The sequence below is a fragment of the Halyomorpha halys genome, unplaced genomic scaffold (assembly GCF_000696795.3).
Source record: "Halyomorpha halys isolate HHAL.00 unplaced genomic scaffold, Hhal_1.1 Scaffold527.1, whole genome shotgun sequence".
NCBI classification, from domain to species: domain Eukaryota; kingdom Metazoa; phylum Arthropoda; class Insecta; order Hemiptera; family Pentatomidae; genus Halyomorpha; species Halyomorpha halys.
Window position 1 is genome coordinate 541993 of NW_027107993.1, and position 15033 is coordinate 557025.

At 32.9% G+C, this 15033-nt stretch overlaps 1 protein-coding gene across 6 annotated transcripts in view; it reads left to right on the top strand.

The window, feature by feature from the left end:
- The window catches only part of LOC106683919 (ankyrin repeat and protein kinase domain-containing protein 1), a 32008-nt gene that overhangs the window by 2607 nt on the left and 14368 nt on the right, over positions 1–15033 (top strand). For 2 of the 6 annotated variants that reach the window (XM_014425681.2, XM_024361628.2), the window contains exons 2-6: positions 770–853; positions 962–1135; positions 2023–2145; positions 3300–3541; positions 3822–3978. In XM_014425681.2, coding sequence (XP_014281167.1) covers positions 770–853; positions 962–1135; positions 2023–2145; positions 3300–3541; positions 3822–3978 — 780 coding nt within the window. Of the gene's footprint in view, positions 1–512; positions 690–764; positions 854–961; positions 1136–2022; positions 2146–3299; positions 3542–3821; positions 3979–11169; positions 11467–15033 lie in introns of those variants that run through there. The other 4 variants (XM_014425682.2, XM_014425684.2, XM_014425683.2 and 1 more) reach the window with 4 other exon arrangements.

Below are 15033 nucleotides of genomic sequence, written 5' to 3' on the forward strand. Positions count from 1 at the left end.
GAAAGGAATATGGTCCGGGTGCGGTCAAAAAAACTCAAATAGTAGAATTATACTATTTGAGTTTTTTTGACCGCACCCGGACCATATTCCTTTCAACTAATAAAATAGTTTGAAAATCTAGTTAGAAAATATATGTACAAAATTATTTAAAATAAAGGGATGAAAAATGTATGAAATAAAACATATATGTAGCTAATTAAATATGTAAGTCAAAAACAGGATAAAATAAATAAAATGTAAAGATATGCTGTATGCAGTTCTTTCGCTTCATTGTCGATTCCGTCTATCTATCTGGTTTATGGCCCCTCTCTTGCCAACTATAATGGAATTCATTGCTCACATGTCCCGCCCATCTTTAACCTCCTTGCCTTCATATCATGAGATATTGACTGACCAGTCTCGGTTAGCTGTTTGCTGTTATTTCTCCTTCATATGTTGAGGCTCTGATCTTAGATCGCCCCTGTAATTGTACGGAGGACTTTTCGTTCAAATTTCTCTATTCTGCTTTCTAGGGTACCTGTTCGAGCTCAGGTCTCGCTGCCGTATATCACAGCTGACTTTATCATGGCATTGTACATCCGCAGCTTCAGATTATAGAGATTTTTTGGGATTTCAGCATTCTTTAAAGAGAGAAGAAGGCTCTGAAATTCCTGTTTAAAATACAAAAATATTTTCTTTTGATGAAAGAAGTAATTATATCATAAAGTAAAATGCCTAACAAGTCATTCTGTTCAACTGCAGCAAAACACTAATTTTTTTTCAAGAATAGGTGCTGCGGCTTCCTGAACTCCACCGCCTTGCCCACTTGGGATTGTTGGCCGATGCGAGTTACTTAATCAAGTTCGGGACTGATGTAAGTTATTATTTGATTGTTTCATACTGTTAAATGGATCTTTATCATTCTTTTGAAATGTCGTACTACCCAAAATACATTGTCAATGATTTTGACGATTGACTGCAGGTGGACGGGTTAAGCAAGGACGGCTCTACTCCACTGCATATCGCATGCCTAGCGGTGCAGGAGAAGATGGTGGAACTGCTCTTGAACCAAGGGGCGGACCCTCTGAAACCGAACGGTGAAGGTGACGTCAGCATCCACATCGCAGCTCGTGTCGGATCGATTCCCATCCTCAAGGTGACGTTCATCATCAAAGAGGAAGTTGTTAAATTCCTCCAAATTTTATGATTCTAGCTTTACATTGCATATTCTTATCAAAATTAAAAATAAATCAGCTGTTCTTCAAATTACAAGAACTATACTTTTCATTTAAGGATTTAGAGTTAAGTAAAACGAAACTGCGCTAGACTCCGACTATTACAGCACTTACTAACTTAACGGCCTAAACTTGCAATCCATCTTAAAAGACTGATCAACATGACTATAAGACCTATCTGGACATTGATTGTTCAGAAATATATTTACCAACTGCTCATTGACTGCCCTACCGTATCATTTAATATTGTTGCTCTTATCCCTGTAGAACAGATCCACTACCTTGGACTACATTTGGACAAACGACTAACCTGGAATCCTCACACTAAACTGAAAAGAATTGCACGTCGATTTCGACTATTACAGCACTTACTAGACAAACGATCTACACTTCCAATTCATTACAAAAGACTGATCTACATGACTGTAATAAGGCCAATCTAGACATACGGAGTTGAGCTTTGGGGCTCCACTAAACCTTCGAATTCCTCTCCTGTCCAATAATCGAATATCCTTCGTAAACTTCTCAATGCTCCTTAATTTGTCACAAATAAAATCATTCATGAAGACCTTAATGTTCCACATGTAACCCATCTAGCCCGAACCAGATACCAATCCTTCCATTATAAACTGTCTAACAATCGAAACCCACGAGTTTCTAATGGCAGATTCTCCACTTGTCTGTATCATGCATTTGTAACTCACATCACATTTATTGTATATATTAATTACAGTTGTAAATATCAATAAAGAAAAGAGTTAAGTGAAAAGATACTAATCAATTATCTGCAATGGAACTTATTTTGCAGCTTTTAATGAAACGACAAGTCCCCTTGGAAGTTGAAAACCAGTTAAAGCTGACACCTCTGCAAGTTGCTGCAAAAGCTGGACAAACCAAGGCTGTCCAGTTTTTGATTTCGGCTGGAGCCAAGGTTTGTGTTAAAAGTTTTTTTTTTATTTTATTTTTTTTTTATCTTGATGATAGTATAGGATACACACTTCCTATGATCATATTATCCTCTCTAAATAACAAAACCTATTTAGTCCTAGTAGAAAAGTAGTGTTTAACAGATCTCCTTTGGAGACGGCCTGGACAAGTTACTGATTAGAATTTAGTTTAATTACCTAAACGGCAAGACACTTAGTGTTCTTTCTGACTACTTTTTGATTTTCTTTTCATCCTTCCTTGCATATAAGCAAAATAGGTTTCAGAAATTCATAAGCCATCTCCATCAAGGATCTTCATGCTCAAATTCTTCTTCTTATTTATTAATCCTTCAAGGAGATTAAATTGTTGGGCACTACTGCCTCCTTGAATTTACTTTTGTTGCATGAAAGCTTCATCGTACGAGTTGTTGTTTTACTGACAAACAGCAAGATGTTTCGATTCCATCCTGAGCATGCATTCCTAAGGATACCTAGTCCTAGGACATTGTAAACAGTCTTCGTTCCAGGAACCTTAGGCCATATAAAGCACCATCGATAAACTTGTTTTAGCCGTCTCTACCAGCTTTCTCCGCTTATGGGCGGTGGCATTGCAGATTATTCCAGTTTCATCGCGTCGATCTTCATTCTACTTACCAGAACTGTCAGCTTTATGGCTATACTCAATCATTCCATATAGAGCTGTGATGTTACCCTCACCGGAGAAGCAAATACCTTCCATAGCCAATCCTCAGCATAAAAACACAATTGAGGCATCGAAATGAAAAAGGCTGTAAGTGCCAGAAATACGAAACATGAGATTTTGACGGGATAAGGTTGAGGAAACCTGGGCCAATCGACTGCTAACCGCTGGAAGTTCCTATCTTCAACGGTTTAGTCCATAGCGCTGTAATTTTCTAAATTTTTAGAACAAAAATTATGGTCAGCTACCTGTTTTTATCAAAACTAGTTTTTTGGCTCTTAGTCTTTTCCATTTCCATGCCTCGATTATTTCCATTGAGTGTTATACCAATGCAAATGATTGTCGTGAATGTGAGAACGTTTCCCTCTGACGTTCCGGTCGCAGGATCTTGGTCATCACTTTAATCCATATTTTACTTAACAACTAAACCAAACGATTGGTCGCCATCATAATGCGCAGGTGTGGGCGAGAAGCCGCAGCAGTGGGCTGGGGTGCCTGGAGCTGGCGGCGACCACTGGGTGCGAGGCTACTACTCGACACCTCCTAAACGCGGGTGCTCCGCTCGGTCGCGCACTCCACATAGCGGCTGCCGCTGGACACACCGCCGTCGTCGCGTTATTGTTGGACAACGGCCTGGACGTCAACGCTCCTGACCACAACGAGGATACTCCTCTACACTTAGCCGTCATCGGTGGTCATCTGTAAGCAAATAAAAGGGTATTAAGTTATACAATTATTGAGTATGGTGAAATGACAAATTATATCTGTATCTATCAACTTATCAAAATTCAATACTGATCAATCATTCAAAATTAATACTGACTGATCTATTTGTCACGCATTTTATTAATCTAATACTTTTCCTTGGTGTTGTTAAACTAAACAATAAATTGTTACAAATAAAATTACTTTGTTAATAATAATATAATAAAGATATTAATCCAGTTAGTGAAATGTGATTGGTGCTGTTTTCCTCTCTAGAGCAACTATAGATCTGCTGGCTTCCCGTGGAGCGAACCTAAACCAGAAGGGCTGTGACGGCGCTAGGCCTGTCAACTTGGCCAGATCTTCCCGGATATTGGAATGGTTCCAGGATCATGGAGTGAAGGGGCTGTTATCAAGTGCAGCTACCGATGAGGTGGGGCCAGTATCTCTTCTAGTACTAAGTGATTCCTTGTATAGGTATCAGTCACCAAAGTAAAAGCAAAACGTTAAGGTACAAGAGCCCAAGAGGAAAAACAGGCAGTTATCTCACCCTAATTTTTGATTACTTTGATGAAAACTATGTATAATTACTAGTCAAAACTGATGAGTCTGCCAAGTATAGGTAGAGGGAATAAAAAATTGCGGCAGTTTCAAAGCGAAAAAAACAACTAATTTTTCATTCGAAGCTCTATATCTTAAAAAGTAGGAACAACACAAGAAAATCCAAGAGAACATCATTTAAAGAAGAGTAAAGTTGCTAAAATATGAGCCCCAGTAAAGCTATTTACCTTAAATAGTTTTCGAGATAAATAGCTTTTTAAAAAGCAACTTGTCATAAAAACGTTGCATGGGACGAACTAAAAGATCAGTAGTTAGTGCATTTATTTTGAAAAAATTGTATCTCAAAAACCATTTGACTATAGATGTCTATTAGCACTCAAATTAAAGTTAGTTTAATGAGCTATAAAGTAGTATATGATGTTTATCTTCGTAGGAGTAGTAGTTTACATGAAATTTGCTAAAATAAATTGATTTATAGTTGATCGGACAAATTTTCATTTGCATAATATATATTCATATGTAAATATCATAAAACCTACTACCCCTACGAAGATAAGTGTCATAAACTATAGTAAGTTAAATTTATAGTAAGTTAAATTTCCTTTATTTTGAGTGTTGGCAGACATATATGCGTCAAATGGATCTAGAGATATATTTATTCATAAATCCAACATTTCATACGAACAACTAGAAATTAACATTTTGTGAGTTTATTTTGTCAAATATCATAAAAACTACTACTCCTACAAAGATAAACATAATTAACTATTTTGTAGTAAATTTAACTAGCTTTAATTTGAGCGCTGGGAAACATCTGTACGTCAAATGGTTTCTGAAATGAAGTTTTTCATAACTCAAACTTATTAGTCCGAACAACTATAAATCAATTTATTTTAGCAAATATTATGGAAACTACTATTCCTATGAAAATAAACGTTATAAACTACTTTATAGTCCATTATTCTAGCTTTAATTTGAGTGCTAATAGATATCTGTACGTCACTTAGTTCCTGAGATATAGATTTATCAAAATAAATTAACTAACTACTATTATACGTAAATAGCTCTTTTAGGGCTAATATTTCAGCAAATCTACTCTTCTTTAAATACTGTTCTCTTAGATTTTCTAGTGTTGTTGGTAGTTTTTAAGATATATAGCTCCTAATGAAAAATTAATGTTTTTTTAAGGTTTTGAAACAGCCGCCATTTTTTATTCCCCCTACCTATACTTGGCAGACTCATCAGTTTTGACTATTAATTATACATAGTTTGTATTAAAGTAATCAAAAATTGAGGTGAGATAACTGCCTTTTTTTCCCGGCTCTTTTACTATTACCTCCATATTACAGGCGTTTATTTCAAAATCATTAAGTCTTAATAATCAGCACGAACTATGGCGGGTCTGAGAATTCGTGTCTTTGCTTTGACAAAAGGTGCATTGCAAACCTTTTATGAATGAATGGTGAGTTAGGTTGTGTCAGATGTTAGATAGTTCTGACTCCAATTGTATCAGAAGGCCTTGTCAGTGAGTGTTCATACTGGTTGGGGTAACTGATTAGGAAATGGTTGGACAGGATGCGTCTTACGTGAACTAGTTGTAAGTCCGCGAAAGATAGAAATTTCACTCTCAAGGGTTCGAGTCTACTGTAATGAAGGACAATGTAAGTCCTGACGTGTACGAGCTGGTCCTTACAACTGGAATAAAATGTGTACGACAGATGAGGTGACTATCAAAAACTGTCGTGATAAAAAACACATCAGAACCGTCAAAAAATAGGTGGAAGAACACACTTAATCTGAATGTGTCTATACACTTTTTCCCGAGAGGTAACGATACATTGCCTGACCTAGAGTAATCAAGCTGTAAGAATGAAAAGATCGTGGAATGGACCGGCCTGTAAGAAATTACTGCACTGTGAATCAGAATATTCTTATTTATTAATATTTACAATCATATTATATTGACATGGTTTATACATTAAAATATTTACATTTCATATTGGAAGAAGATATATGTGGCAATCAATAAAGGTACCAAAATAGTAAAAGAAACTATTTATCGTTAATTATGCATATAGTTGACCGTATAACTTTAAATATAAGAAGATGGTCAGGGTTGCGGTCAGAAAAGAACAAAAAGTTTTATTTATTTAATGTCCGACGTTTTGCCCCACTTTGCAGGGCCTCATCAGGGCTAAAAAGATACAAAAAACAACTAAGAACGTTACAACAATAAGGCAAATTAAGGTAGGATACATATTATGTAAAAATTAAGTGGTAAGAAAATTATATATAAATAAAAGGAAGGAATACATACTTTATTTTATACAATATAAAATAAACTTGAATAAACAAAGATAAGAATAAAAAATTGTAACAATCGTACAATTAAAAATGACGTAAAATATACAATTAAAAAGGTACAAGAGAAGTATATAAAACAAAAAAAAACAAAACAGAAAAGTAGATGTGGGAACACAAAATTTAAACACACTAACAGACGGAGAATGAAGAAGAAAGTTGAGATTAAATAAAGGTCGTGAAAGAATAAATATAAATAAAATTAATAATGATGATATTAAATGATAATAAATGAGGAAGAAACAAATCAGGACCATCTGTCTGTTCAAAGCAATAAGTTAAACAGACATTGACAATAAATCGGAAGCATGGAGGAGTGGAGGGGAGGTGGCCAGACAGTTTATTTTATATTAATTCTATTTCATATCTTCCTTCCTTTTATTTATATATAATTTTCTTATCACTTAATTTTTTCATAATATGTTTCCTACCTTAATTTACCTTATTGTTATAATTTTCTTGGTTGTTTTTTGTATCTTTTTAGCCCTGATGAGGCCCTGCAAAGTGGGGCAAAACGTCGGACATTAAATAGTTAAAAACGTTTGTTCTTTTTTGACTGCAACCCTGACCATCTTCTTATATTTATTATTAACCAACGTTTGCATGGCATCATCAGGGCGAAATAAAAAAACTAGATACAAACATTATAGAATTGGTAAAGATTAAAATAAAATAAAAAACACTTAAAAAAAATTGTTATGTTTATAAAGTACACTCAAAAGAAATTATAATAACAATATAAAGAAGTATACATGTAGGACTGGAAACAAGTTACTAATAAATATAACCAGGTGTGATGAAAGTTTTAAATACAGATCTAGATTAATAAATTGCAGGAGAATACTCATTAAAAATAGTTTCAAATATAGTAGGTAGACATGGTATAGGTGAGATGTAGTAATACGTAAAAGTAAGGTATTAAGAAAAATGATAAAAATAAACAATAAACATAGGGGTAATCACCTGTCAGATTGGAACAGAGTCAGGTAGAAAATGTCACCACTTCCTATGCTAACCCTTAGGAAGGGTAAGATTTTTTATTACATATAAATAGGTAAACTGACAGAAATATCTAATCTCTTATTTAATATTACAATAGGTTTTTATTTTTTTCGATCCCTCTAAAAACAGAAAAAACATTAAATTAATATTAGATTAATTTTATTTATTCTTGTTTGAGAATAATTTAAAACAAATTTGATCCTTTGTTTCTCTCAACTTTATTCTTTACAACTTTTCCAACGTTTCGACCCCCAGGTCATTCTCAAGGATACCTTCATATTGATGTAATTTCCTTTTTCAAATCTTAAAAATGAAGGCTAATTGCCTTTGTCCCATATAACCTTTTCTAAATCATTTTTTCCAAGATTTAAACCTTTTATAAAACACTTTTCTTCCTTTCTTCATTCACATTTGCAATTTGTTATATGGGACAAAGGCAATTAGCCTGCATATTTAAGATTTGAAAAAGAAAATGACATCAATATGAAGGTATCCTTGAGAATGACCTGAGGGTCGAAACGTTGGAAAAGTTGTAAAGAATAAAGTTGAGAGAAAAAAAGGATCAAATTTGTTTTAAATTAAGAATAAATTAAATTAATAGTTAGCATTACGTATGGTTACATAATTCAAATTAAATATTACTTTTTTTTACCAGTGGTACTTGAAGGTGTATGGTGAAATACTTACCTTGATGTTTTATGTGTCCGTTCCATGTGAATTCTACTAGAAATATCTGGAGGTGAGGGGCCTCCTCGTGTTGATTAGTCAGAGAAGAAAAAAATTAAAACAGTTAATATTTAAAGATAAAGAGATAATGTCAAATAATAAGAAAAACAGTCAGAAGTCGAAAAGAGAGTAGTGTAGGGGGGGGGGGAAGGGGGTGCATGAGAAGAAAGGAGTTTACATTAGGTACATATATGCCATAAATATTATTTATTTTTTTCATACCCTCCTGAAAGTTTAAAATAGAAAATTTATACATACATATATATTCTGTATGTATAACTGGAAATAAGGGATTCCTTACGCAGGGGCAATATCGTAACCAATGAAGATTTATGTTTTTCTTTTCTTTTTTTTTTTTTTTCCGATCCCTCTAAAAACAGAATAAAAAACAAGTTAGTGGTTGCTTTACATATGGTCTACATAAATCAGGTTGAGTATTACCATTTTCTACCTGTGGTACTTTAAGTTACAGTGCAATACTTATCTCTTTTTGTTAATTGTCCATTCTGTATGGTTCTACTAGAAAAAGGTTTGTGCGATAAATGTGGAATTACATGCATAAGATATTACATACAGTATATAGAGAGAGACAAAATGGTTTTTATTCATTTCAGCACTGACGAAGCCCTGCAAAGTGGGGTGAAACGTTGGTTAACAATAAATAGTTTTCTTTTACTATTTTGATACCTTTATTGACCGCCACCCGGACTATCTTCCTACTGTTTAAAATTCAATCAATAAATCAACATAATACAGTATCTGATCAAGAATGGGTGGTGCTCTCTGGCGGGAGGCAATGAAGGTGTTAGCTCTTCCACTCCCTCATAGGTAGCGTCGCTACACTTTGTCGTTTCACATTCCGTCGGAATGAAATTAATATTGCTTGGACCAATTATTCGAATGTCTTTACTATTCTTGAATAGAACTAATTGATAATATCGCTTATTATGGATATTAAATATTACTCTTTCATGAAGGTGCTATGGACATCGCCAACTATTGGTGGTTACAATCCTGAACCAAAATGATATTCACTAAGTGTGGTCATATAGCAAAAGTGCTATAGTAGGCACGTTGTCCAGAGCCTGTTCACAGCCCACTATTTTATTCAAAGGAAAGAACATGGCCCAGCTCAATGTTACCGATGCCAGCAGTTCGGTCACACAAAGAACTACTGTGGGTACACGAAGGCGTGTGTTCGCTGTGGTCATAGTACAAGAGCCGGGAAGAAAAAAAGGTAGTTATCTCGCCCCAATTTCTGATTACTTTAATGAAAACTATGTATAATTAATAGTAAAAATTGACGAGTCTGCCAAGTATAGGTAGGGGAAATAAAAAATGGCGGCTGTTTCAAAATCTTAAAAAATTAATTTTTCATTCGGAGCTCTATATCTTAAAAACTACCAACAACACTAGAAAATCTAAAAGAACATTATTTAAAGAAGAGTAAATTTTCTGAAATATTGGCCCTAAAAGAGCTATTTACGTCCAACAGCTCTCGAGATATAGCTTTTTAAAAAGCAAATTTCTTAAAAATATACTGAAAGATTAGTAGTTAATTTATTTTGAGAAATCTATATCTCAGGAACTATGTGACGTACAGATGTCTATTAGCACTCAAATTAAAACTAGTTTAATGGACTATACAGAAGTTTATGACCTTTACCTTCGTAGGAATAGTAGTTTTCATGATATTTGCTAAAATAAATTGATTTGTAGTTGTTCGGACAATTGATAAGATTGATTTATGAAAAACTTGGACGTACAGATGTCTGCCAGCGCTCAATTTAAAGCTAGTTAAATTTACTACAAAATAGTTAATATGTTTACCTTTGTAGGAGTAGTAGTTTTTATGATATTTAACAAAATAAACTCACAAAATGAAAAATGTTGTATTTTTTAAAAAATATATCTCTAGATCCATAAAACGCACATGTCTGCCAAACTCAAAATAAAGGAAATTTAACTTATAAAGTAGTTTATAACACTTATCTTCGTAGGGGTGTTTATGATATTCACATTTTCATTTGGCAAATGAAAATTTGTCCGATCAACTATAAATCAATATATTTTATTAAATTGCATGTAAAGTATAACTCCTACGAAGATAAACATCATAAACTACTTTATAGCTCATTAAACTAGCTTTAATTTGAGTGCTAATAGCCATCTGTACGTCAAATGTATTTTGGGAAATAAATTTTTCAATATAATTTTTCAAACTACTGATCTTTCAGTATGTCCCATGCAAAATTTTTATGAAATGTTGCTTTTTAAAAAGCTATATCTCGATAACTATTTAACGTAAATAACTCTATTAGGGCTCGTATTTTAGCAAATTTACTCTTCTTTAAATGACGTCCTCTTAGGTTTTATTGTGTTGTTCCTTATTTTTAAGATATAGAGCTCCGAATGAAAAATTAGTTTTTTTATCGCTTTGAAACAGCCGCAATTTTTTATTCCTCCTACCTATAATTGGCAGACTCATCAATTTTGACTACTAATTATACATAGTTTTCATTAAAGTAATAAAAAATTGGGGTGAGATAACTGCCTCTTTTTCCTCTTGGGCTCTTGTACTATCACTAACTATTTATATAGTTTAATTAATATTTGAGTTCTTTTGACCGTGAGTGGACTATCATAAGCTAACCACAAATGAGTCCTATTTTATCGATTTTTTAAAGTAGAATTTTTTATCGGTCAGTAAAAGATTAAAACTTATTGGATTTGGAAATCTATTATTTATCAATTCTCTTTTAATCTATTCTATTTTCGTCTTATCACTAAAGATATTGCCTTATTGTCACTTTTATACTCTCAGGAAATAATTGCCCTTATCAATATCTTATCAATAATACTTATCTATTTCCTCACTTCAGTTATAGATTTGATATGGGAAATTATAAACATATGCAAAAATTGTTAGGCATTGATTGTTTCGAATTGTGATGTGTGGTGAATCTGTTTCCAGAATGACTTTCTCCGGGAGAGCTGGTTAGAAACTGGAGAAGAGGAAGATGTACCGCACACACGCTTATCAGAAAAAACAGTCGGACGTTGGGTCTTAGCCACCCGGCCGTAGTAAATATTTCCGTACTCATCTTCAAAACAAAGATTTAGAAAAAAAAGAAAAAAAGAAACGTTAAAATTATAAATGGTTAAATTTCGGAATTAACTTTCTATATTTGGACTGCGGGTGACCTAAATACAACCTGAGCTCGAACTAATGTTATTTTTTATAAATAAAAGTACATCCGAATCTGCTGAATCATTTATTTTTTTTTAAGTTAAAAAAATATTATGTAATAAGCACATGTACTAGGAAAATGTCCTCTTTGAAACAAGCCGACACGACATAGTAAAGTATGAGATGAATAAGTTCCTGTGAGAAAGAGACTTTGCCTGCTTCGATGAGATCAATTGTTAGTACAAGAGCCGGAATGAAAAAAAGGCAGTTATTTCACCCCAATTTTTGCTTACTTTGATGAAAACTACGTATAATTACTAGTAAAAATTGATAAGTCTGCCAAGTATAGATAGGGGGGATAAAAAATGGCAGCTGTTTCAAAGTGTTAACAAAAAAATAATTTTTCATTCGGAGCTCTATATCTTTAAAACTACCAACAATACTAGACAACCTAAGAAGACACTATTTAAAGAACAGTAAATTTGCTAAAGTATGAGCCCTAATATAGCTATTTACGTCCAATAGTTCTCGAGATATAGCTTCTTAAAAAGCAATATTTCATAAAAATGTACTGAAAGATTAGCAATTAGTGAAAAAAAAGTCTTTGATTTTCTTTTAAGAAATCTATGTTTCAAGAACTGTATGACGTATAGATGTCTATAAGCACTAAAGTTAAAGCTAGTTTAATGTACTATAAAGTATATTTACCTTTAACTTCGTATGGTATTTGCTAAAATAAATATATTTATAGTTGTTCGAGCAATACGTTTAATTTATGAAAAACTTTATTTCAGAAACCATTCCACGTACAGATTTCTGTCAGCACTCAAATTAGTTAAATTTACTATAAAATAGTTTATAAAGTTTATCAATGTAGGACTAGTAGTTTTTATAATATTTGAGAAAATAAATTCACAAAACGTTAATTTCTAGTTGTTCGGATAAAATGTTGGATTTAAAAAAAAAAAATATCTTTAGACCCATAAGACGTACATATGTCTGCCAGCACTCAAAATAAAGAAAATTTAACTTACTATAAGGTAGTGTATGGCACATATCTTCTTAGGGGTAGAGGTTTTTATGATATATGGATATGAATATAAATTTGGCAAATGAAAATTTGTCCGAACAACGGTAAATCAATTTATTTAAGCAAGTATCATGAAAACTACTATTCCTACGAAGAAAAACTTCATAAACTACTTTATAGTCCTTTATACCAGCCTTAATTTGAGTGCTAATCGACATCTGTACGTCAAATGGCTTTTGAGATATAGATTTCTTAAAATAAATTCACTTACTACTGATCATTGAGTTCATTCTGTACATTTTTATGAAATGTTGCTTTTTAAAAAGCTATATCTCGAGAAATATTGAACGTAAATAGTAGTATAATATAACTTAGTATAATATAACTTATTAGTATAATATAAACCCTGATAGAGCTAGGGTTTATATTATAGCAAATTTACTGTTCTTTAAGTGATGTTCTCTTAAGTTTTCTAGTATTGTTGGTAGTTTTAATGATATAGAGCTTCGAATTAAAAATTTCATATTTTTTTAACGTTTTGAAACAGCCACCATTCTTCTTACCTATACTTGGCACTCATCAATTTTGACTATTAATTGTACATATTTTTCATTAAAATGATTTATTATTCAAAAATTGGGGTGAGATAACTGCCTTTTTTCTCCTCTTGGGATCTTGTACTAATAGAAAGTGAATTCTCAAACATACTAATTTGAACAGATTCAATGTCTGCACTCCAGAGTCTATCAAACTTCAGTCAAAGCGGACCTATGATAGACAAAATTCACATTTATATAGACATACTAAAACATCTTAAAAAAAGTGTATTCTTTTTCTGGACTCCAGGGCACTCAGGAATACCTTGAAATGAGGCAGCGGATAAAGCGGTTAAAGAGGCTGCTACAATGAAAATTCCACCACTCCAAATTTACGAGCCGAAAGACATAAATGCATTTTTAAGGAACAGAATCCAAAAACATTGGGATTCAATGTGGGTTGAGGTACCACTCACCAATAAGCTAAGAAATGTTAAAAAAACACACAAAAGTGGACAAGTACCAAACGTAAAACGTATAAGGGGAAACAGAAGAGGAGAAGTGGTTGTTGCAAGAGTAAGAATAGGAGATTCCAAATTAACTCACCTCCACTTAATCACAAAAGAGTTTTTATTATTAAGTTCATATAGTTCTCCTGTTTTTTCTTATGCATATACACTTATTTCAACTTGTTAATTTACTTATGTTTTTTTGTTGTTTTTGTGTCACGGAATATTACGATAATTCAACAGGTGGGTAGGTATCACCCCTAGGTTTGCTGTTATTTATAGGTAAAGGTATTCGCCAGTGGTCATAGTTCGATAATTATTTATATAGGAGTACATTGTAGTTATATTGTGGGGTCATCGTTTCGGGGTTTTCGTTATTTCTAATAGTTTAAGGAAAAAATAACGTGGCACCTAAGGAGTGATTTATTATTTATTTTTTTTCCTTTTGCGATTAATTTTTTATTTTATTTTAACTCCCTCCCCCTCTGGGCAAGTATAAACGATAAATATATAACTAACAATAAATCAAAATTTGCGGTTATAATCTTCCAAAAAGTAAATTCTTCTAATTTTGGTGCGACGCACGAATTGGTACAGTTAGCCTTTCATTTATCCATATTAAATAACATATGGGCAAGCTATGGCATTGTTACACATTAACAACATAACAACACTACACGCAATCGCCATTAAACAAATTATAAATCGACTTTTGCATTTGACAGTGATAACAGTTACAGAGCGATGGCCCGAGAGGTTTGGAGAAACCTTAATGTAAACCCCTCTCCTTACCAACCTATAGGTAAATAACTTTTACAATATTCTCATTTTAAACTTGCTTCAAACACATTTAATATTCTCAAGGAGCTAATGGTCAGTCGTTAGACCCTTCTGCAGTTGTTCATTGGGGCTTTAGGGCGTAAAACCTATATATAATTACTTGTCTAAATTGATGACTCTGCCAAGTATAGGTAAGAGGAATACAAAATGGTGGCTATTTCAAAACGTAAAAAAAAAATTATTTTTTTTCATTTGGAGCTCTATATCTTTAAAACACCAAAAACACTAGAAAATCTAAGAGATGTCTTCTTAGGTTTTCTGGTGTTGTTGGTAGTTTCAAAGATATAGAACTCCGAATAAATATTTTTTTAAATGTTTTGAAACAGCCGCCATTTATTAATCCCCTTACATATATTTGGCAGACTCATCAATTTTGACTATTAATTATACTTAGTTTTCATTAAAGTAATCAAATATTGGAGTGAAATGACGGGTTTTTGTTTCTCCTCTGGGGGTTCAGTTGGCAGCAGAACGTCACTCTTATTAGCCCTGACGAAGCCCTGCAAAGTGGACCGAAACGTTGGTTAACGATAAATAGTTTTTTGTTACTATTTTTAAACCTTTAATGACCGCCATCCGGACTACCTTCATCCAATCTGCTTCATACATTCTTCCAATGCCTTTTATTTTTATTTTTTATTTCCATAACTTTATTAAATTAAAATATTCATATTTTTTTGTTTCTTTGCACTATATAAATTTAAAAATTTTATTTCCTTGATCATGTAATTCT